Consider the following 22,697-nt stretch of genomic DNA (forward strand, 5'->3'; position numbering starts at 1 on the left):
ATAGGGTTGAGGTGCACTACTGCTGACTGCTGCCCTTCTGCGGCTGTAGTCCTTTATTAGTATAGGGCAGTGATGGCGAACCTTGGCACCCCAGATGTTTTGGAACTACATTTCCCATGATGCTCAACTACACTGCAGAGTGCATGAGCATCATGGGAAATGTAGTTCCAAAACATCTGTGGTGCCAAGGATCGCCATCACTGGTATAGGGACTGAGGTACAGTCTGCTAATCACAACCTACTAGTTCCACAAAGGTCCTTCTAAGGACTGATAAGGTATAGTGTACTACAGTATTTAGGGTTGAGTGAGGTACAGTCTGCTAATCACAACCTAAAGTCCACAAAAGTCCTTCTAAGGACTGGTAAGGTATAGTGTACTACAGTATATAGGGTTGAGTGAGGTACAGTCTGCTAATCCTTAAGGACTGGTATAGGTCCACAGTATATAGGGTTGAGGTGCACTACTGCTGACTGCTGCCCTTCTGCTGCAGTAGTCCTTTATGAGTATAGAGACTGAGGTACAGTCTGCTAATCACAACCTACTGGTTCCACAAGGGTCCTTCTAAGAACTGGTAAGGTATAGCTTACTAAAGTTTATAGGGTTGAGTGAGGTACAGTCTGCTAATCCTTAAGGACTGGTATAGGTCCACAATATATAGGGTTGAGGTGCACTACTGCTGACTGCTGCCCTTCTGCTGCAGTAGTCCATTATGAGTATAGGGACTGAGGTACAGTCTGCTAATCACAACCTACTAGTTCCACAAAGGTACTTCTAAGGACTGGTAAGGTATAGCGTACTACAGTATATATGGTTGACTGAGGTACAGTCTGCTATTGCTTAAGGACTGCTATAGGTCCACAATATATAAGGTTGAGGTGCACTACTGCTGACTGCTCCCCTTCTGCTGCAGTAGTCCTTTATGAGTATAGGGACTGAGGTACAGTCTGCTAATCACAACCTACTAGTTCCACAAAGGTCCTTCTAAGGACTGGTAAGGTATAGGTTACTGCAGTATATAGGGTTGAGTGAGGTACAGACTGCTAATCACAACCTACTAGTTCCACAAAGGTCCTTCTAAGGACTGGTAAGGTATAGCGTACTAAAGTATATAGGGTTGAGTGAGGTACAGTCTGCTAATCCTTAAGGACTGGTATAGGTCCACAATATATAGGGTTGAGATGCACTACTGCTGACTGCTGCCCTTCTGCGGCTGTAGTCCTTTATTAGTATAGGGACTGAGGTACAGTCTGCTAATCACAACCTACTGGTTCCACAAAGGTCCTTCTATGGACTGGTAAGGTATAGTGTACTGCAGTATATAGGGTTGAGTGAGGTACAGACTGCTAATCACAAGCTACTAGTTCCACAAAGGTCCATCTAAGGACTGGTAAGGTATAGTGTACTACAGTATATAGGGTTGAGTGAGGTACAGTCTGCTAATGCTTAAGGACTGGTATAGGTCCACAATATATAGGGTTGAGGTGCACTACTGCTGACTGCTGCCCTTCTGCTGCAGTAGTCCTTTATGAGTATAGGGACTGAGGTACAGTCTGCTAATCACAACCTACTAGTTCCACAAAGGTCCTTCTAAGGACTGGTAAGGTATAGTGTACTGCAGTATATAGGGTTGAGTGAGGTACAGTCTGCTAATCACAACCTACTAGCTCCACAAAGGTCCTTCTAAGAAATGGTAAGGTATAGGGTACTACAGTATATAGGGTTGAGTGAGGTACAGTCTGCTAATCCTTAAGGACTGGTATAGGTCCACAATATATAGGGTTGAGGTGCACTACTGCTGACTGCTGCCCTTCTGCTGCAGTATTCCTTTATGAGTATAGGGACTGAGGTACAGTCTGCTAATCACAGCCTACTGGTTCCACAAAGGTCCTTCTGAGGACTGGTAAGGCATAGCGTACTAAAGTATTTAGGGTTGAGTGAGGTACAGTCTGCTAATCCTTAAGGACTGGTATAGGTCCACAATATATAGGGTTGAGGTGCACTACTGCTGCCCTTCTGCTGCAGTAGTCCTTTATGAGTATAGGGACTGAGGTACAGTCTGCTAATCACAACCTACTAGTTCCACAAAGGTCCTTCTAAGGACTGGTAAGGTATAGTGTACTACAGTATTTAGGGTTGAGTGAGGTACAGTCTGCTAATCACAACCTACTAGTTCCACAAAAGTCCTTCTAAGGACTGGTAAAGTATAGCGTACTACAGTATATAGGGTTGAGTGAGGTACAGTCTGCTAAACCTTAAGGACTGGTATAGGTCCACAATATATAGGGTTGAGGTGCACTACTGCTGACTGCTGCCCTTCTGCTGCAGTAGTCCTTTATGAGTATAGGGACTGAGGTACAGTCTGCTAATTACAACCTACAAGTTCCACAAAGGTCCTTCTAAGGACTGGTAAGGTATAGCGTACTAAAGTATATAGGGTTGAGTGAGGTACAGTCTGCTAATCCTTAAGGACTGGTATAGGTCCACAATATATAGGGTTGAGGTGCACTACTGCTGACTGCTGCCCTTCTGCGGCTGTAGTCCTTTATTAGTATAGGGCAGTGATGGCGAACCTTGGCACCCCAGATGTTTTGGAACTACATTTCCCATGATGCTCAACTACACTGCAGAGTGCATGAGCATCATGGGAAATGTAGTTCCAAAACATCTGTGGTGCCAAGGATCACCATCACTGGTATAGGGACTGAGGTACAGTCTGCTAATCACAACCTACTAGTTCCACAAAGGTCCTTCTAAGGACTGATAAGGTATAGTGTACTACAGTATTTAGGGTTGAGTGAGGTACAGTCTGCTAATCACAACCTAAAGTCCACAAAAGTCCTTCTAAGGACTGGTAAGGTATAGTGTACTACAGTATATAGGGTTGAGTGAGGTACAGTCTGCTAATCCTTAAGGACTGGTATAGGTCCACAGTATATAGGGTTGAGGTGCACTACTGCTGACTGCTGCCCTTCTGCTGCAGTAGTCCTTTATGAGTATAGAGACTGAGGTACAGTCTGCTAATCACAACCTACTGGTTCCACAAGGGTCCTTCTAAGAACTGGTAAGGTATAGCTTACTAAAGTTTATAGGGTTGAGTGAGGTACAGTCTGCTAATCCTTAAGGACTGGTATAGGTCCACAATATATAGGGTTGAGGAGCACTACTGCTGACTGCTGCCCTTCTGCTGCAGTAGTCCATTATGAGTATAGGGACTGAGGTACAGTCTGCTAATCACAACCTACTAGTTCCACAAAGGTACTTCTAAGGACTGGTAAGGTATAGCGTACTACAGTATATAGGGTTGACTGAGGTACAGTCTGCTATTGCTTAAGGACTGCTATAGGTCCACAATATATAAGGTTGAGGTGCACTACTGCTGACTGCTCCCCTTCTGCTGCAGTAGTCCTTTATGAGTATAGGGACTGAGGTACAGTCTGCTAATCACAACCTACTAGTTCCACAAAGGTCCTTCTAAGGACTGGTAAGGTATAGGTTACTGCAGTATATAGGGTTGAGTGAGGTACAGACTGCTAATCACAACCTACTAGTTCCACAAAGGTCCTTCTAAGGACTGGTAAGGTATAGCGTACTAAAGTATATAGGGTTGAGTGAGGTACAGTCTGCTAATCCTTAAGGACTGGTATAGGTCCACAATATATAGGGTTGAGATGCACTACTGCTGACTGCTGCCCTTCTGCGGCTGTAGTCCTTTATTAGTATAGGGACTGAGGTACAGTCTGCTAATCACAACCTACTGGTTCCACAAAGGTCCTTCTATGGACTGGTAAGGTATAGTGTACTGCAGTATATAGGGTTGAGTGAGGTACAGACTGCTAATCACAAGCTACTAGTTCCACAAAGGTCCATCTAAGGACTGGTAAGGTATAGTGTACTACAGTATATAGGGTTGAGTGAGGTACAGTCTGCTAATGCTTAAGGACTGGTATAGGTCCACAATATATAGGGTTGAGGTGCACTACTGCTGACTGCTGCCCTTCTGCTGCAGTAGTCCTTTATGAGTATAGGGACTGAGGTACAGTCTGCTAATCACAACCTACTAGTTCCACAAAGGTCCTTCTAAGGACTGGTAAGGTATAGTGTACTGCAGTATATAGGGTTGAGTGAGGTACAGTCTGCTAATCACAACCTACTAGCTCCACAAAGGTCCTTCTAAGAAATGGTAAGGTATAGGGTACTACAGTATATAGGGTTGAGTGAGGTACAGTCTGCTAATCCTTAAGGACTGGTATAGGTCCACAATATATAGGGTTGAGGTGCACTACTGCTGACTGCTGCCCTTCTGCTGCAGTATTCCTTTATGAGTATAGGGACTGAGGTACAGTCTGCTAATCACAGCCTACTGGTTCCACAAAGGTCCTTCTGAGGACTGGTAAGGCATAGCGTACTAAAGTATTTAGGGTTGAGTGAGGTACAGTCTGCTAATCCTTAAGGACTGGTATAGGTCCACAATATATAGGGTTGAGGTGCACTACTGCTGCCCTTATGCTGCAGTAGTCCTTTATGAGTATAGGGACTGAGGTACAGTCTGCTAATCACAACCTACTAGTTCCACAAAGGTCCTTCTAAGGACTGGTAAGGTATAGTGTACTACAGTATTTAGGGTTGAGTGAGGTACAGTCTGCTAATCACAACCTACTAGTTCCACAAAAGTCCTTCTAAGGACTGGTAAAGTATAGCGTACTACAGTATATAGGGTTGAGTGAGGTACAGTCTGCTAAACCTTAAGGACTGGTATAGGTCCACAATATATAGGGTTGAGGTGCACTACTGCTGACTGCTGCCCTTCTGCTGCAGTAGTCCTTTATGAGTATAGGGACTGAGGTACAGTCTGCTAATTACAACCTACAAGTTCCACAAAGGTCCTTCTAAGGACTGGTAAGGTATAGCGTACTAAAGTATATAGGGTTGAGTGAGGTACAGTCTGCTAATCACAACCGACTAGTTCTACAAAAGGTCCTTCTAAGGATTGGTAAGGTATAGCATACTACAATATATAGGGTTGAGTGAGGTACAGTCTGCTAATCCTTAAGGACTGGTATAGGTCCACAATATATAGGGTTGAGGTGCACTACTGCTGACTGCTGCCCTTCTGCTGCAGTAGTCCTTTATAAGTATAGGGGCGGAGGTACAGTCTGCTAATCACAACCTACTAGTTCCACAAAGGTCCTTCTAAGGACTGGTAAGGTATAGTGTACTGCAGTATGTAGGGTTGAGTGAGGTACAGTCTGCTAATCACAACCTACTAGTTCCACAAAGGTCCTTCTAAGGACTGGTAAGGTATAGGGTCCTACAGTATATAGGGTTGAGTGAGGTACAGTCTGCTAATGCTTAAGGACTGGTATAGGTCCACAATATATAGGGTTGAGGTGCACTACTGCTGACTGCTGACTGCTGCCCTTCTGCTGCAGTAGTCCTTTATGAGTATAGGGACTGAGGTACAGTCTGCTAATCACAACCTACTAGTTCCACAAAGGTCCTTCTAAGGACTGGTAAGGTATAGTGTACTGCAGTATATAGGGTTGAGTGAGGTACAGTCTGCTAATCACAACCTACCAGTTCCACAAAGGTCCTTCTAAGGACTGGTAAGGTATAGGGTCCTACAGTATATAGGGTTGAGTGAGGTACAGTCTGCTAATGCTTAAGGACTGGTATAGGTCCACAATATATAGGGTTGAGGTGCACTACTGCTGACTGCTGCCCTTCTGCTGCAGTAGTCCTTTATGAGTATAGGGACTGAGGTACAGTCTGCTAATCACAGCCTACTGGTTCCACAAAGGTCCTTCTGAGGACTGGTAAGGTATAGTGTACTACAGTATATAGGGTTGAGTGAGGTACAGTCTGCTAATCATAACCTACTAGTTCCACAAATGTCCTTCTAAGGACTGGTAAGGTATATCGTACTAAAGTATATAGGGTTGAGTGAGGTACAGTCTGCTAATTCTTAAGGACTGGTATAGGTCCACAATATATAGGGTTGAGGTGCACTACTGCTGCCCTTCTGCTGCAGTAGTCCTTTATGAGTATAGGGACTGAGGTACAGTCTGCTAATCACAACCTACTTGTTCCACAAAGGTCCTTCTAAGGACTGGTAAGGTATAGCGTACTACAGTATATAGGGTTGAGTGAGGTAAAGTCTGCTAATCCTTAAGGACTGGTATAGGTCCACAATATATAGGGTTGAGGTGCACTACTGCTGACTGCTGCCCTTCTGCTGCAGCAGTCCTTTATGAGTATAGGGACTGAGGTACAGTCTGCTAATCACAACCTACTAGTTCCACAAAGGTCCTTCTAAGGACTGGTAAGGTATAGTGTACTGCAGTATATAGGGTTGAGTGAGGTACAGTCTCCTATTGCTTAAGGCCTGCTACAGTTCCACAATATATAGGGTTGAGGTGCACTACTGCTGACTGCTCCCCTTCTGCTGCAGTAGTCCTTTATGAGTATGAGTATAGGGACTGAGGTACAGTCTGCTAATCACAACCTACAAGTTCCACAAAGGTCCTTCTAAGGACTGGTAAGGTATAGTGTACTACAGTATATAGGGTTGAGTGAGGTACAGTCTGCTAATCACAACCGACTAGTTCTACAAAAGGTCCTTCTAAGGATTGGTAAGGTATAGCGTACTACAGTGTAACGGCACCCCTAATATAAAGGGGGTTAACGCCGTTTACGATGTTCCCTCTCCTAGACACACATCCACTCGCTACCAATATCCACAGCTAAACGACCCTTTCCTATAGGAGCCGACCCCTCTGGCAAAAAGACGAGACGCACTCCGTCTCTTCTGTAGTAGGAATGACTTTATTATTGAGAAACATTGTAACTTTATACACAATTCAAGGCACATGCTTTAACATGAACAAGGGCCCAGCTCCACCCACACATCTCAAGACTCAACACCTCATCCTGACGTCTGCTAGGCTTCAAACGATCCCACCCAATACACATCTTTTCACAAAGGGTTGGGAGCCAGTCTGTCTGGCACTTTACAATACACACAAGGACAGACTTAAATGAACAATAGAAATGCAAAACAACTTAATTCCTCACAGCAATGATACTTAACCCCCATGTACAGTATACATCCAATCTATATACAATGTATATACAGCCTTGAATATGGCCATCACACACCATATCGGGGGTTTCTTTTATTCACCCTGTGTCCAAAGTGACCCCACTGTCACATACAGTATATAGGGTTGAGTGAGGTACAGTCTGCTAATCCTTAAGGACTGGTATAGGTCCACAATATATAGGGTTGAGGTGCACTACTGCTGACTGCTGCCCTTCTGCTGCAGTAGTCCTTTATGAGTATAGGGACGGAGGTACAGTCTGCTAATCACAACCTACTAGTTCCACAAAGGTATAGTGTACTGCAGTATATAGGGTTGAGTGAGGTACAGTCTGCTAATCACAACCTACTAGTTCCAAAAAGGTCCTTCTAAGGACTGGTAAGGTATAGTGTACTGCAGTATATAGGGTTGAGTGAGGTACAGTCTGCTAATCCTTAAGGACTGGTATAGGTCCACAATATATAGGGTTGAGGTGCACTTCTGCTCACTGCTGCCTGTCTGCTGCAGTAGTCCTTTATGAGTATAGGGACGGAGGTACAGTCTGCTAATCACAACGTACTAGTTCCAAAAAAGGTCCTTCTAAGGACTGGTAAGGTATAGCGTACTACAGTATATAGGGTTGAGTGAGGTAAAGTCTGCTAATCCTTAAGGACTGGTATAGGTCCACAATATATAGGGTTGAGGTGCACTACTGCTGACTGCTGCCCTTGTGCTGTAGTAGTCCTTTATGAGTATAGGGACTGAGGTACAGTCTGCTAATCACAACCTACTAGTTCCACAAAGGTCCTTATAAGGACTGGTAAGGTATAGTGTACTACAGTATATGGGGTTGAGTGAGGTACAGTCTGCTAATCACAACCTACTAGTTCCACAAAGGTCCTTCTAAGGACTGGTAAGGTATAGCGTACTACAGAAAATAGGGTTGAGTGAGGTACAGTCTGCTAATCCTTAAGGACTGGTATAGGTCCACAATATATAGGGTTGAGGTGCACTACAGCTCACTGCTGCCTGTCTGCTGCAGTAGTCCTTTATGAGTATAGGGACGAAGGGACAGTCTGCTAATCACAACCTACTAGTTCCACAAAGGTCCTTATAAGGACTGGTAAGGTATAGTGTACTACAGTATATAGGGTTGAGTGAGGTACAGTCTGCTAATCCTTAAGGACTGGTATAGGTCCACAATATATAGGGTTGAGGTGCACTACTGCTGACTGTTGCCCTTCTGCTGCAGTAGTCCTTTATGAGTATAGGGACTGAAGTACAGTCTGCTAATCACAACCTACTAGTTTCACAAAGGTTCTTCTAAGGACTGGTAAGGTATAGTTTACTACAGTATATAGGGTTGAGTGAGGTACAGTCTGCTAATCACAACCTACTAGTTCCACAAAGGTCCTTCTAAGGACTGGTAAGGTATAGCGTACTACAGTATATAGGGTTGAGTGAGGTACGGTCTGCTAATCGCTAAGGACTGGTATAGGTCCACAATATATAGGGTTGAGGTGCACTACTGCTGCCCTTCTGCTGCAGTAGTCCTTTATGAGTATAGGGACTGAGGTACAGTCTGCTAATCACAACCTACTAGTTCCACAAAGGTCCTTCTAAGGACTGGTAAGGTATAGCGTACTAGAGTATATAGGGTTGAGTGAGGTACAGTCTGCTAATCCTTAAGGACTGGTATAGGTCCACAATATATAGGGTTGAGGTGCACTACTGCTCACTGCTGCCTGTCTGCTGCAGTAGTCCTTTATGAGTATAAGGACGGAGGTACAGTCTGCTAATCACAACCTACTAGTTCCACAAAGGTCCTTATAAGGACTGGTAAGGTATAGTGTACTACAGTATATGGGGTTGAGTGAGGTACAGTCTGCTAATCACAACCTACTAGTTCCACAAAGGTCCTTCTAAGGACTGGTAAGGTATAGCGTACTACAGAAAATAGGGTTGAGTGAGGTACAATCTGCTAATCCTTAAGGACTGGTATAGGTCAACAATATATAGGGTTGAGGTGCACTACAGCTCACTGCTGCCTGTCTGCTGCAGTAGTCCTTTATGAGTATAGGGACGAAGGGACAGTCTGCTAATCACAACCTACTAGTTCCACAAAGGTCCTTATAAGGACTGGTAAGGGATAGTGTACTACAGTATATAGGGTTGAGTGAGGTACAGTCTGCTATTCACAACCTACTAGTTCCACAAAGGTCCTTCTAAGGACTGGTAAGGTATAGCGTACTACAGTATATAGGGTTGTGTTGGAATCAACAGGAATTAATATTATACATCTACACAGCTGTTTGTACAGCCGAACTCAGCCATATTGATACCATGCAGTCCCACGTGTGTAAAAGGAAGGAATGTGACACAAAGACACAATCTGGATGGCAGAATGAGTTCTATTCAGCCCACCTGGAATGTACTGAACTTCAAAGACAATATGGTGCCGGCTTGTCTGCAAGAACAAAAGACAGCTGGTGAGCGGGAGGGGCGTCCGAGATCGAGCCACAAGATGGGAATCCAGTCGGAGCAGTTGCAATTCATGGGCAGACACTGCCCCCCAGAGGCCAAGTATGGCAGGACTGTCCGAGGTAATTAGCCTGGGGGAGGAAACGCCCCAGAGATGCTGATTGGTCTACGGGAAAAGTAGGATGGGCTATGGGGTGTGGTATGGCTGAGGTATGTTTAACAAAAAGGGTTGCAACCATGAGTTCGGTCTCTCTATTCCATCAGGAGATCCAGTCACGAGGGTCGATAAGTATAAGGCTTATATTGTACTTTGATTGTATGCTATGTATTATTGTAACTTCTATTGATACTTGATGCACATTTTCTTATTTCCTTGGGAAATAAATGAGATTTAATTGATCTTAGACCGTGTATTGATTTCATAGCCAATGGTGATAGTATTGTGATATTAACGATAACATATGCTTGGCGTATTGGTTGATAGCTAAACTATAGGGACTAGACAAAGGAATACATAACTGATAATAATAATAATACATTGAATTGATCAGTTACTTCCTTTGGCACCCCAGAAGGCGTGTAAAACGTATTTTTACACAGAATCCACAAAAATCTAATGTATTTTTGTTTCTGAGTCCCTGTAAGTCACGACGATCCTCAAAGACACCCAGAACTGAAAGTCATCTCTAGTGTGGACAAGATTGGCGCTGGCTCGCGAATTCTGAAACCACGCTTGGATGAGCAGGATTCTGTGAGATATTCCACTGGTAGAACGGACGCGTAAAACCTGGTGAGAATTGTGACTGATATATATATATATATGTACATTATTGTTGTGTTTGCTGCAGAACTGTAACCAGAGGGCAAATTGGCGCACTGGCGAGATAGGGACTGATCATCCCTGGTTATGTGATATAACCGCAGATTGACATGATAAACCATACAATTTTGAGGGAAAAGTGGAAATATCCACGTGATTGTGAAAAAGCTTTCTGTCCCAAAAGAAATTCCCTATGACCTGCTATCGGATAGGAGGGCATTGAATAAGAGTGTGTTCTCCTAAAGAAATTCGTGGGTAAACGGATTTGTATTTGTTTTTTTTGTTTTTTTTTGTTTTTTGGCTTTTTTTTTTTTTGCGCTGTTTTTTTTTGTATTTGGAGTGGGACTACAGGTCAAAGACAGCTTCTAAACAGCTTCATCTGTGTCTTTGTGTGTTTGGTATCTGTTTGTTTAGTGTATTGCTAATGCACAGTGTTGGTTAGAGAGTGACAGGAATTACCATACATCTTTGAGGAAAAAGAAAAAGTGGGGGAAATATAGGTTTTTATTTCTACCCACGTGAGAGTGAAATAGCTCTGGTCCAATAGAAGACCAAGGCATTGATTAAGAGTGTGCCTTGTGTCTTGTATGCTGTAGAACCACAAGTCACTGTAGATTTAAACGTTCGTATCTGTTTTTTTTTTTTTTGTTTGTTGGTAGGAGTAGGGGGGTTGTCCATTTGTTTGTCTGTTTTCTATTGTCTAAGCAACTGGTTGAGCAACCGTAGTGTGGATAGGCTAATTAGCATGTCAATGGATATCCTTGAAGAGTTTCTTGGGAAAAATGCTTGTATTCAATTCAACAGTATAGGAAAGGAGGCGTTAACACACCAATTCAATGATCTATTGAAACAATGCAATACTCATAATGATGCCATAAAGTATAAAAAATCTTCAAAAAAGGGCAAGAAAAAGAGAATAGCCAATTCTGTATGCATGTTGCTGAGAATGAAAGAAATTGCAGAACAGAAAGAGTTGGAGTGGTATAAGGATAGAACAGAGTTACTAGGAAAGATAGAAAATGCGAGTAGAGATATTGCAGCTATAGCGGCAAATGCGGACGCGGATGTTTGTGAATGTGAGGACATGAGGAATGAGATTGAACAATTGGTGACTGAGAATAGTGTATTGGAACAGGGGTTGGATGAATGGAAGGAAACATGTATGTTGAGAGAACAGTGTATCGCATCTTTAGAAAAGAAAGAGGCTGGGAATGTAAATGCGATAGAAATGCTTAGGGCAGAGCTACAGGAATGTAAAAGTCAGCTAGCCCAAAAAGATCATACTATTGTGTCTTTGAGAGCACGGGCAATGGAGAACGTGCACAGCCATTGCTGTGCTAACAAAGATGCACATTCCATTGTGACACAGGAGCAAAGAGAAGGGATACCGATCGAACAGCAAACAGTATGTTCGGCTGACAATGCTGAAGAGTCCCCGAATCAAAGTTCTTCTCTCTTCACTCCTGTGCCAGAAAGGACTGGACAAGGATTAGATATCATAAAAAGGGAGGGTAGCACCCAATCCACAACACTCTCCATACAAGATCGCACAAATTTGTGCCAGATTTTGGGAAAGTTTGACACTAGCGCTTCACCCATTAGTCTCTCGAACAGGCTGGAAGCTGTAGTGGCACAGTACATTTTGAACAATGGGGATGCATGCGCACTCCTCCGCGCATGGCTTCCATTGCAACTGTGTGAAAAACTGCAAACACCAGTCAGGAGTCATAGAGGTCTATCTCCCGAGTTAAACTCAAATTGGGGGAACTCGGCAGATAGAATGAGGGAAATGCAGCGCATAATGGGAGGAAGAGATACTAGGGGTTCAGACGCCCTGGAAAATACAAAGTTTAGGAGGGGAATTGATCCAATACTCTTTTGCAGTGAATACTTCTCCATTTATAAAGCCACCTACAATTATCCTGATATGTCTCCTGATGACAATAGCTTTCTGTGTTCTATGGCTAATAAATGCACATGTATAGATTACCATACCAGAATTGCACTGAGGAACGCCACCTCGTATCAGACCTTTATAAACATATTAAGGGACTGGGTTCGGGAGACAGATCAAGACAATAGGCCCCATAAAAGAGTTGCGGAGATAGTTAAAAGCGAAGCTAGAGTGAGATTTGCAGGCAGGTGTTACAGATGTGGCAATACAGGCCATGTGATAAAGGACTGTAAACTGCCTAGGAGGAACATGGGTGAGAAGAAGCCTTGGCATAAGAGGGAACATTGAAAAACCTGGACCAAATAAGGTGGCGAAGGAGCCAAGCGAGGCACCTGATGCTACAATATATGGTTCTCTTCGGGGGGAAGTACAGAGGATAGGGAAAAGGCTTGAGGAAAACCACGAGGAATATAAAATCCCTCCCCCAACCAATCCTTATTTTAAACCATAGGGATGTCAGGCCCCGGAGTTGTCCCTAATATGTCAGCTGGACAGGGACAAAAGCGGCAGACCACGTATCCGAGGGGCGATAGGGGGCCATCGCACAAATGTACTTTTGGATACAGGGGCAGCTGTCAGCATAACTAACATTGAACTTCAAAAGGATCCTGCGGGGAGGCAAATTTTCCTTAGAGGATTCGGGGGACAACTAGTACCCTCTGAGCAATCAATACCCGTAAACATAGAAATAAAGAGGTTATGTGTGGAACACAGTTTGTTTCTTTCCCCAACACATGAGGGCACTATTTTGGGCTCTGATGTCATGGGGGCACACGGACTGATTCTCGATCTATGTAATTGGGTACTGTGGAAAGGGTCTAGATACAAAGGCAAGGTGCACATGGTCATGGACAGCGGTGAGGTTGCATCAGTTAAAACAAATGAAATCCTTGACCCGCAGGCGATACTGAAAACAGAGGACCAAATATTGGCTAAAATCTTGTGGCAACATGACAAAGTGTGGGCAACATCTAAAGTGCAATGTGGTAGAGTTTCAAACATGATTGTTAAAATTGAGGGCCCTGATCCGCCACCTCAGCGTCAGTACAAAATTCCACCCGAATCTATCCCATACATAGAGAGCACAGTGAGGAATTTATTGGCACAGAATGTAATTAAAGAATGCCAGTCTAAAACAAATGCAGCCCTCTGGCCAGTGAAGAAGGAGGGGGGTGGAGGCCCACTGTAGATTTCCGTGCGCTAAACAGATGCACCCCATCTATTACAAATGTAGTTGCTAAGATGCCAGATATGATGACAGCACTGAAACATTCAGCGAGGGTGTACTCATCAATTGATATATCAAATGGCTATTTTTCAATTCCCGTACATGAGAATAGCCAATACAAACTAGCCTTTACATTTCAGGGAAAGCAGTATGCATTCTGTCGATTGGCCCAGGGGTTCAAATCCAGCTCTACATACTTCCCCATCTGTATGGTGGACATTCTGAAGACATTTTCTGAGCCAGAATGCATCATTCAATATGTGGACGACGTCTTACTTCAAACAGAGACAAAAGAGCAGCACTACGCTCTGCTGGAGGAACTCCTGACACTAATCGAGAATGCAGGTCTGAAGTTAAATCCCAAAAAGGCACAATTGATGAAGGATTCAATGTGTTTCTTAGGTGTGATAGTTTCACAGGGGGGACTCCAGACCCGAACAAATGTGAAACTATCAGGAAACTACCAAGACCAATCACTAAAACTGCTTTGAGGCAGTTCCTGGGAATGGTTGGTTTCTGCAGGGACTTCATTGAAGGCTTTGCAGAAAAGGCAAGACCCCTGTATGAGTTTCTCAAAGGAGAAAAGAGGGAAACAGACCCCTTAGACTGGTTGGGAGAGCATGAACAAGCTTTCACCGAGCTAAAGGTGAGTCTGATGCAGGCCCCGGCTTTGAGCAATCCGAATGCCGATTTGCCCTTTGCACTACAAGTGTACGCCTCTGCTGTAGCAATAACAGCTGTGTTACTGCAGGAGAGGCAGGGTAAATGGGTACCTGTGGGATATTGGTCCAGAGTACTAAGCCCGGTAGAGAGGGGATTCGATGAATGTGTCAGGAACCTTTTGGCAGTGCATTGGTCGGTTCTTGCCACAGAGCATGTTGTGGGGTTTGGTAAAATCATTCTGCAGACACCCCATTCTCCAATTAAAATGCTTCTGGAACGTACCCTCAGTGGAGTATCCTCCCAAAGGGTAGCCAGATGGCTAGTGGATTTGACACCCAGGAATCTGGCTGTGACCCACAATGCCACCTACACTCTCCCACAATTAATGCAATATGAGGGGGAGCAACATGACTGTGGGGAGGTACATCGGACCAGGACACAGGAGATGTTCAGATTAGCATTGGGTAATGGAGACCTTAAAGTCTGGGTGGATGGATCAAGGTACTGGGATGAAGGAAGTTTTCACACAGGGTATGCCCTGTGGTGCCCCCAGACCAATGAGAAAATCATGACCAAATGCCCTCAAAGCTTTTCTGCCCAAAGAGCTGAACTGGAGGCAGTGAGAGAGGCCATTACGCATTTCAGTTCAGGTCCCATAACCATATTCTCCGACAGCGCCTATGTAACAAGGTCTCTGACCGAATACATGCCTTTGTGGCAGTCAAGGGGCTTCAGTGATGCCTCTGGGAGAGAATTGGTACATAGTGCGGTGCTAAGAGACATATGGGAAAGAGCGAGTGTGGAACCTCAGAGAGTGGCTATCATTAAGGTGAGAGCACACCAAAAAGGTGGAGAGGAAGTTACTGTGGATAACAACAAGGCAGATGAGCTGGCAAAGGAGGCAGCCCTGATAGGGGTCAAGTGGACACCCTATGATGCTGAAGGGAGGCAGGCATAGGAGGAACATAATTTTGAGGAGCAGAAGGTGAAAGCGGGTTCACATGAACTCTTGCCGGTGCTAAGGATGCCTACCCCATGTTTAGCAGGTGAGCAAAATAAGGACGAGGCCTTGGGCTCAATCAAAAAGCAGCTTAGAGCAAAAGCGGCAGATGCTCCCCAAGATTATGTATTGGAAGACGATCTACTGTTAAAAGAAACATCAGAAGGACGAAGGTTTGTAGTTCCCTCCCAGCATCAAAAAGACTTAGCCCTTGAAAATCACAGGTTAACAGGCCACATGGGTGTTCAGGGTACCTTGAAATTTGTACAAGCTAGATACTGGTGGGAGACAATGGGAAACATAGTCTCACAGGTAGTGCAGGAATGTTTAATATGTGCACAAATGAACCCTAGGCCAAAGGGACAGAGACCAGTATTAGCAAGGGTACCATTAGCCAATGGACCCTGGGAAAACCTACAGATTGACTTTGTTGGTCCATTGCAAAGTACCCCTGGAGGATACAGATATCTACTGGTAGTGGTGGACGTCTTTTCGAAATGGGTGGAGTCTCTGCCCCTAAGAAAGGACTCTGCTACGGCCACAGCTAGAGCTCTGTGGACCGAAGTTTTTTCAAGATGGGGGTTCCCCAAAGTCCTGGAATCCGATAGGGGGACTCACTTTACCGGCAGGGTCATGAAACATATTTGTGAGCTGCTGGGTGTAGAACAGAGATTCCATGTGCCATAGCATCCACAATCGTCAGGAATGGTTGAAAGGATGAATCGAACATTGAAAGAGAGGCTTAAAAAGATGGTACTGCAATCAGGAAAGAACTGGCTGATTCATCTGCCTGCAATCCTGATGGCCGTACGAGGGTCTACAGCCAAAGGTACGTCAGTAACTCCATATCAGTTGATGACGGGGAGAATGATGAACCTTAGCCACCCAGCAGACCCAACACTTAGTACCCCCTTGAGAGAGAGTGCGGAAAAGGACAGATTTCTGGTCCAACTGCAAGAACAGGTACAGAGGTATTTGCAATTTGCTGCAAGTAACATGGCACCTAAAGAGAAGGAGCAGCCTGAAAGGCCTCCCATTAGCTTGAAGATTGGAGACAGGGTCATGGTAAAGAACTTTGTTTCCAAGTCTTCATGGGACGCAAACTGGACTGGACCGTTCGCAGTAACTATGGCCCTTAGTGATCAGGTGGTCAAAGTAAAGCGGCTCATGGATAACAAGGGTGCAAAAGGCATGAAAAAGAGGGAAATAGAGAGATGGGTTCATGCTGATCAATGTAAAAGGTACTGCTGATAGGAATTGATTCCGCTCTTGTTCTTGTTTTTCAGAGTTCTGGTGGAGCAAAGATTGGCAAAGTCTCTGGAAAAAAAAAATGGATGGAAGGATCATAATTGTCGTGTTGGCGATCCATCTGAGCCATGCAACATCTCAAATTGACTCAGACGTATACTCAGGGGATGATGTTGAAAGGGAAAACCCTGAGGAGAAGCATGCATCCACTTCAATTGTATCATCGATGTTGGACTTGTTAGGCCAAAAGGGGATGCAACGGGGAGATGAAAGAAGGAGAAAGGTCAGGATTATATCAGAAAGCCCTAAGTTACCGGACACATACCAATGGGGTCACCAGGGCAATTTGCAATACAAAGTTTCTTTTGCTTTTGGACGATTTAATCCTAACTCAACATTTCAAGGACGTGCGTATAAACAAAACTTGCAAAACATCATACCGGAAACTCTCCAGCCGTTTATAGATGTGACTATATATATGAATGAAAGGGGTTATTGGTTAGGGAAAGATTCCAACCTATCTAAACCTTGGGAAGCAAGGGACGTAGGATATGGGGTTTTTGGTGAAGAATTGAAAGAAGGGAAATATGTTTTTATGTGTGGCATATACTGGCATGATCAAAGTAATAGGGTGCAGAGACCCAGGAGGCTGACACTTAGGCATAGTAGGGTGGCCGTCGGCCAAACTAGGGAGCTCCAGATGACACATCAACGGGGTGAAAATTTCCTTGTGGGGGCAGTATCTCGGTCTTATCAGTCCTACAGAGAAGCTCTTGGTTACTGGACATGTGGGACACCAGAATTGGACATGGGGGAGATACGCCTGGTTGATGTCTCACCTGAGAGGTTGAAACCCTGCATAAGCGGTGCCAGTGATCACACACAGGAGCATATTCCATTAGAGAAAGGGGAACCGCTACAAATAGATCTAAGCTCACCACAAACACTGGCTACCAGGGTACAGTATGCCTTCACCACATGGCATTTCAATGTCTCGCAATGGTTGGTAAAATCCTATTACCCTATATGTGCTGAATATACGCTGAATCAAGTGCGGTCAGTATATCAGTGGCTTGCTCCGCGGAATGGGGTCCAGACAGGACGCTTATTTCTGAGGAGTGACCGAAAGAGGAGGGATGTATTCAGCACTATAGTAGGGGGAATAGGAGCTGGGATGGGGGTTATCAATGGAGTGGACATCGATCTCCTGAGGAAAAAACTCTCAGCCATAGTTTCAGACAGTAAGCGGGGCTTTGTTGCTCAGAGAGAAATTAATGACATTATTGATAATATTCAACAGCATCACATAAATACTCAGGTACAAGTAGCTCAAGATTTTATCCGCCATTTTAAGAGGTTGGTGGATAGTGTGGTGATACAGGGTAAAAACATGTCATGGGCTCTGGCATGCACGCAGGGACAGGCGGAACTATCAACCAACATCAAGCTAATTGTACAGTCCCTGTATGGGGGAAATTGGCCTTATGAGCTGGCGTCACAACTCAGTAAGATCTTACCAAAACACATCTCTTACACTAATCCAAGTTGGTGGTCGAATGCCTGGATCGGATGTACTGACTTGGATTATGAGAGATGTTACGCTTCTTCATTGATCCCATATACAGAAGTGCAGACCCAATCTGTGTATTTGGTGATATCAATGGGCTTACTGACTGGGGACTCTACTTTATTGCATCTGAGGCTAACGTACCCACATGTGATCAGAGAGGATGGCAGCTGGAAGCAGGTTGATATTTCCCTCTGTCGGAGGCATGACCATGACGTCCTTTGTATGCCGGGCCAATACACAGTGGTGAATGAGAAATGTTGGGAGGACGCGTCACTCTGTGTGCTGGATGGGGAGAACATTGCCGGGAAGGGAATACCAGTGTATTATTTGGGACATGGGAGAGTTTGCTTCTTTGTCCTAAAGGATACTAATGTGACATTAGTCATGAAAATAGGGTGTTCGGTGAACCTGACAATGGCAAGGGGAGCATGGTGTACCCTTGGTGGTGTCTCTGAGATCCAGACACAGGAATGGAATTATGTGGTACCGCATATGGCCAACCTGTCGGTGGATATCAACCAGAACCGCCCGGTTAATCTGAGAGCCCTTAACCTTGGTATGGGAAATAAGATACAAGAATGGTTAGCAGATTGGGATAAAGATGAGAGCCACATGAGGATGCTGCAGCAAGAGAGAGCTAATGCTACTATAGCCATATATCATAATCAGAAGGAAATAAAGGAGGTAGTGCATCAATTAGATACTGATGTGGGAGGGTCTTGGTGGGAGGTAATCTTCGGACATTCCAATAAGGCCAATAGTATTTTGAATTATTTGATACATCCCGTTGTGGTATTACTCATTATTGCTGCAGTGTCGTCATTGGTTCAAGTTGTTATGTGTTGTTGGACCAGACATTTATATAGGAGGGTCTCGCATCTATATATGCAAGTGGAGGGACGAATTGACGGTAAGGTCTCTGCATATGTGGTAGAGGCTTTGCTGCCAGCTCAGAGCCCTGGAATAAAACTGATGTGCCAAAATTGCGGTAGGGAAGGCCATCGTGAGCAAGCCTGCCTAATCCCGACCCGTAGTTACGGCAAGGATGTATAGGAGGTGGGGAGCGGGATACGCAAATTGAGGGGTCCTATGTATATATGTATATTAGGGTAATGGGCTGATTTATGTCATGGCGTAGTGTGATAAAGGTGTGTTTTAGGTTAAAAACATGTGCGAAAGGCCGTCCTCGTGACTCTGGGTCTGAAAGCTGGGCGATATGTTGCTCTGAATGGGTGCTGGTGAATGGTGAATGAATGGACACCCCTTGCCTGCCTGTACTGCCGTCCTGAATATACCCAAGATACAGAATGGTGACATGGAAGCTGTCGCTGAAGAATGGTGGAGATGTGTCACTCAGTGGCAAAGCGGCACGTGTTGGGAAACATCACATGGTAAAACAATTATGGACTGCTCCATAGGACCCGTTTCTGCACACGTTGAAAACACAGCGTGGTAAGACAATTGTGTACTGTTCCATGAGAGATGTCTCTGGAGCGCTCGTTGAAAACAACCACACGTTACACAAGCTAAGGACTGTGCCACAGGTACTGGTTTGGAAGCACACGTTGGGGAACTACACACGTTAAGACAGTTATGGACTGTTCAATAGGAGCCGTGTCTAAAGAAGGGTGGTGTGCGCCTTTTAGGCGCAAAGCGGCATATGTTGGAATCAAACAGGAATTAATATTATACATCTACACAGCTGTTTGTACAGCCGAACTCAGCCATATTGATACCATGCAGTCCCACGTGTGTAAAAGGAAGGAATGTGACACAAAGACACAATCTGGATAGCAGAATGAGTTCTATTCAGCCCACCTGGAATGTACTGAACTTCAAAGACAATATGGTGCCGGCTTGTCTGCAAGAACAAAAGACAGCTGGTGAGCGGGAGGGGCGTCCGAGATCGAGCCACAAGATGGGAATCCAGTCGGAGCAGTTGCAATTCATGGGCAGACACTGCCCCCCAGAGGCCAAGTATGGCAGGACTGTCCGAGGTAATTAGCCTGGGGGAGGAAACGCCCCAGAGACGCTGATTGGTCTACGGGAAAAGTAGGATGGGCTATGGGGTGTGGTATGGCTGAGGTATGTTTAACAAAAAGGGTTGCAACCATGAGTTTGGTCTCTCTATTCCATCAGGAGATCCAGTCACGAGGGTCGATAAGTATAAGGCTTATATTGTACTTTGATTGTATGCTATGTATTATTGTAACTTCTATTGATACTTGATGCACGTTTTCTTATTTCCTTGGGAAATAAATGAGATTTAATTGATCTTAGACCGTGTATTGATTTCATAGCCAATGGTGATAGTATTGTGATATTAACGATAACATATGCTTGGCGTATTGGTTGATAGCTAAACTATAGGGACTAGACAAAGGAATACATAACTGATAATAATAATAATACATTGAATTGATCAGTTACTTCAGGTTGAGTGAGGTACAGTCTGCTAATCCTTAAGGACTGGTATAGGTCCACAATATATAGGGTTGAGGTGCACTACTGCTGACTGCTGCCCTTCTGCTGCAGTAGTCCTTTATGAGTATAGGGACTGAGGTACAGTCTGCTAATCACAACCTACTAGTTCCACAAAGGTCCTTCTAAGGACTGGTAAGGTATAGCGTACTACAGTATATAGGGTTGAGTGAGGTAAAGTCTGCTAATCCCTAAGGACTGGTATAGGTCCACAATATATAGGGTTGAGGTGCACTACTGCTGACTGCTGCCCTTCTGCTGCAGTAGTCCTTTATGAGTATAGGGACTGAAGTACAGTCTGCTAATCACAACCTACTAGTTTCACAAAGGTCCTTCTAAGGACTGGTAAGGTATAGTTTACTACAGTATATAGGGTTGAGTGAGGTACAGTCTGCTAATCACAACCTACTAGTTCCACAAAGGTCCTTCTAAGGACTGGTAAGGTATAGTTTACTACAGTATATAGGGTTGAGTGAGGTACAGTCTGCTAATCACAACCTACTAGTTCCACAAAGGTCCTTCTAAGGACTGGTAAGGTATAGCGTACTACAGTATATAGGGTTGAGTGAGGTACAGTCTGCTAATCCTTAAGGACTGGTATAGGTCCACAATATATAGGGTTGAGGTTCACTACTGCTGCCCTTCTGCTGCAGTAGTCCTTTATGAGTATAGGGACTGAGGTACAGTCTGCTAATCACAACCTACTAGTTCCACAAAGGTCCTTCTAAGGACTGGTAAGGTATAGTTTACTGCAGTATATAGGGTTGAGTGAGGTACAGTCTGCTAATCACAACCTACTAGTTCCACAAATGTCCTTCTAAGGACTGGTAAGGTATAGTGTACTACAGTATATAGGGTTGAGTGAGGTAAAGTCTGCTAATGCTTAAGGACTGGTAGAGGTCCACAATATATAGGGTTGAGGTGCACTACTGCTGACTGCTGCCCTTCTGCTGCAGTAGTCCTTTATGAGTATGAGTTTAGGGACTGGGGTACAGTCTGCTGATCACAACCTACTAGTTCCACAAAGGTCCAAGGACTGGTAAGGTATAGTGTACTGCAGTATATAGGGTTGAGTGAGGTACAGTCTGCTAATCACAACCTACTAGTTCCATAAAGGTCCTTCTAAGGACTGGTAAGGTATAGTGTACTACAGTATATAGGGTTGAGTGAGGTACAGTCTGCTAATGCTTAAGGACTGGTATAGGTCCACAATATATAGGGTTGAGGTGCACTACTGCTGACTGCTACCCTTCTGCTGCAGTAGTCCTTTATGAGTATAGGGACTGAGGTACAGTCTGCTAATCACAACCTACTAGTTCCACAAAGGTCCTTCTAAGGACTGGTAAGGTATAGTGTACTACAGTATATAGGGTTGAGTGAGGTACAGTCTGCTAATCACAACCTACTAGTTCCACAAAGGTCCTTCTAAGGACTGGTAAGGTATAGTGTACTACAGTATATAGGGTTGAGTGAGGTACACTCTGCTAATCCTTAAGGTCTGGTATAGGTCCACAATATATAGGGTTGAGGTGCACTACTGCTGCCCTTCTGCTGCAGTTGTCCTTTATGAGTATAGGGACTGAGGTACAATCTGCTAATCACAACCTACTAGTTCCACAAAGGTCCTTCTAAGGACTGGTATATGTGTACTATTTGGTGTGCAGTATATAGTTAGTATATATAGTATAGGACGACATTATCCTGGATGATGAGCAGGAGCCAGGCCACCACACCGCTTCCAGTTTAGTGCAAATGTGGGCCTTCATGCTCCAGTGTTTTTACAGGGACCCCCGTATAAAAAGCATAAGGATCAAGGACCAGTACTGGGTGGCAACGTACTTAGACCCCCGGTACAAACACAAAATGTCGGAAATGTTACAGCCGTCTCAGAGGACTGTCAGAATGGAGCACTTCCAGGCCTTGCTTCGAGAAATGCTGCATTCTGCTTTTGCGTGCGCTGGCAGAGGAGCAATTCCCACTCCCAGAAAAGGAGTTGTGGGTACCAATCCAACAGCGCCTGCAAGAAGAGGCCGGTTTGAAGATGTGTTGGTGACTTCTGATATGAGGTCATTCTTTCAGCCGACTCATCGGCAGGTCTCATCCGGATCCAGCATCAGGGAACGCCTAGACCGACAGGTGTCCGACTACATCGGGTTAACGGCCGATGTGGAGGCT

General features: G+C 44.6%; 1 protein-coding gene across 1 annotated transcript; it reads left to right on the top strand.

Annotated features, from left to right (window-relative positions):
- Positions 1-11,324: 11,324 nt before the first annotated feature.
- Positions 11,325-12,620, top strand: LOC143975864 (posterior protein-like). The gene has a single exon (XM_077478420.1). The coding sequence runs from the start codon at positions 11,325-11,327 to the stop codon at positions 12,618-12,620; it is 1,296 nt and encodes a 431-aa protein (XP_077334546.1).
- Positions 12,621-22,697: the final 10,077 nt, after the last annotated feature.

The sequence above is a fragment of the Lithobates pipiens genome, unplaced genomic scaffold (genome assembly GCF_037356315.1).
Source record: "Lithobates pipiens isolate NorthernLeopardFrog02 unplaced genomic scaffold, aLitPip1_a1.2 Scaffold_13, whole genome shotgun sequence".
NCBI lineage: Eukaryota > Metazoa > Chordata > Amphibia > Anura > Ranidae > Lithobates > Lithobates pipiens.

Excerpts from the sequence above, each read along its gene's own strand:
- LOC143975864 (XM_077478420.1), top strand. The coding sequence starts at position 11,325 with ATGAAAGAAATTGCAGAACAGAAAGAGTTGGAGTGGTATAAGGATAGA.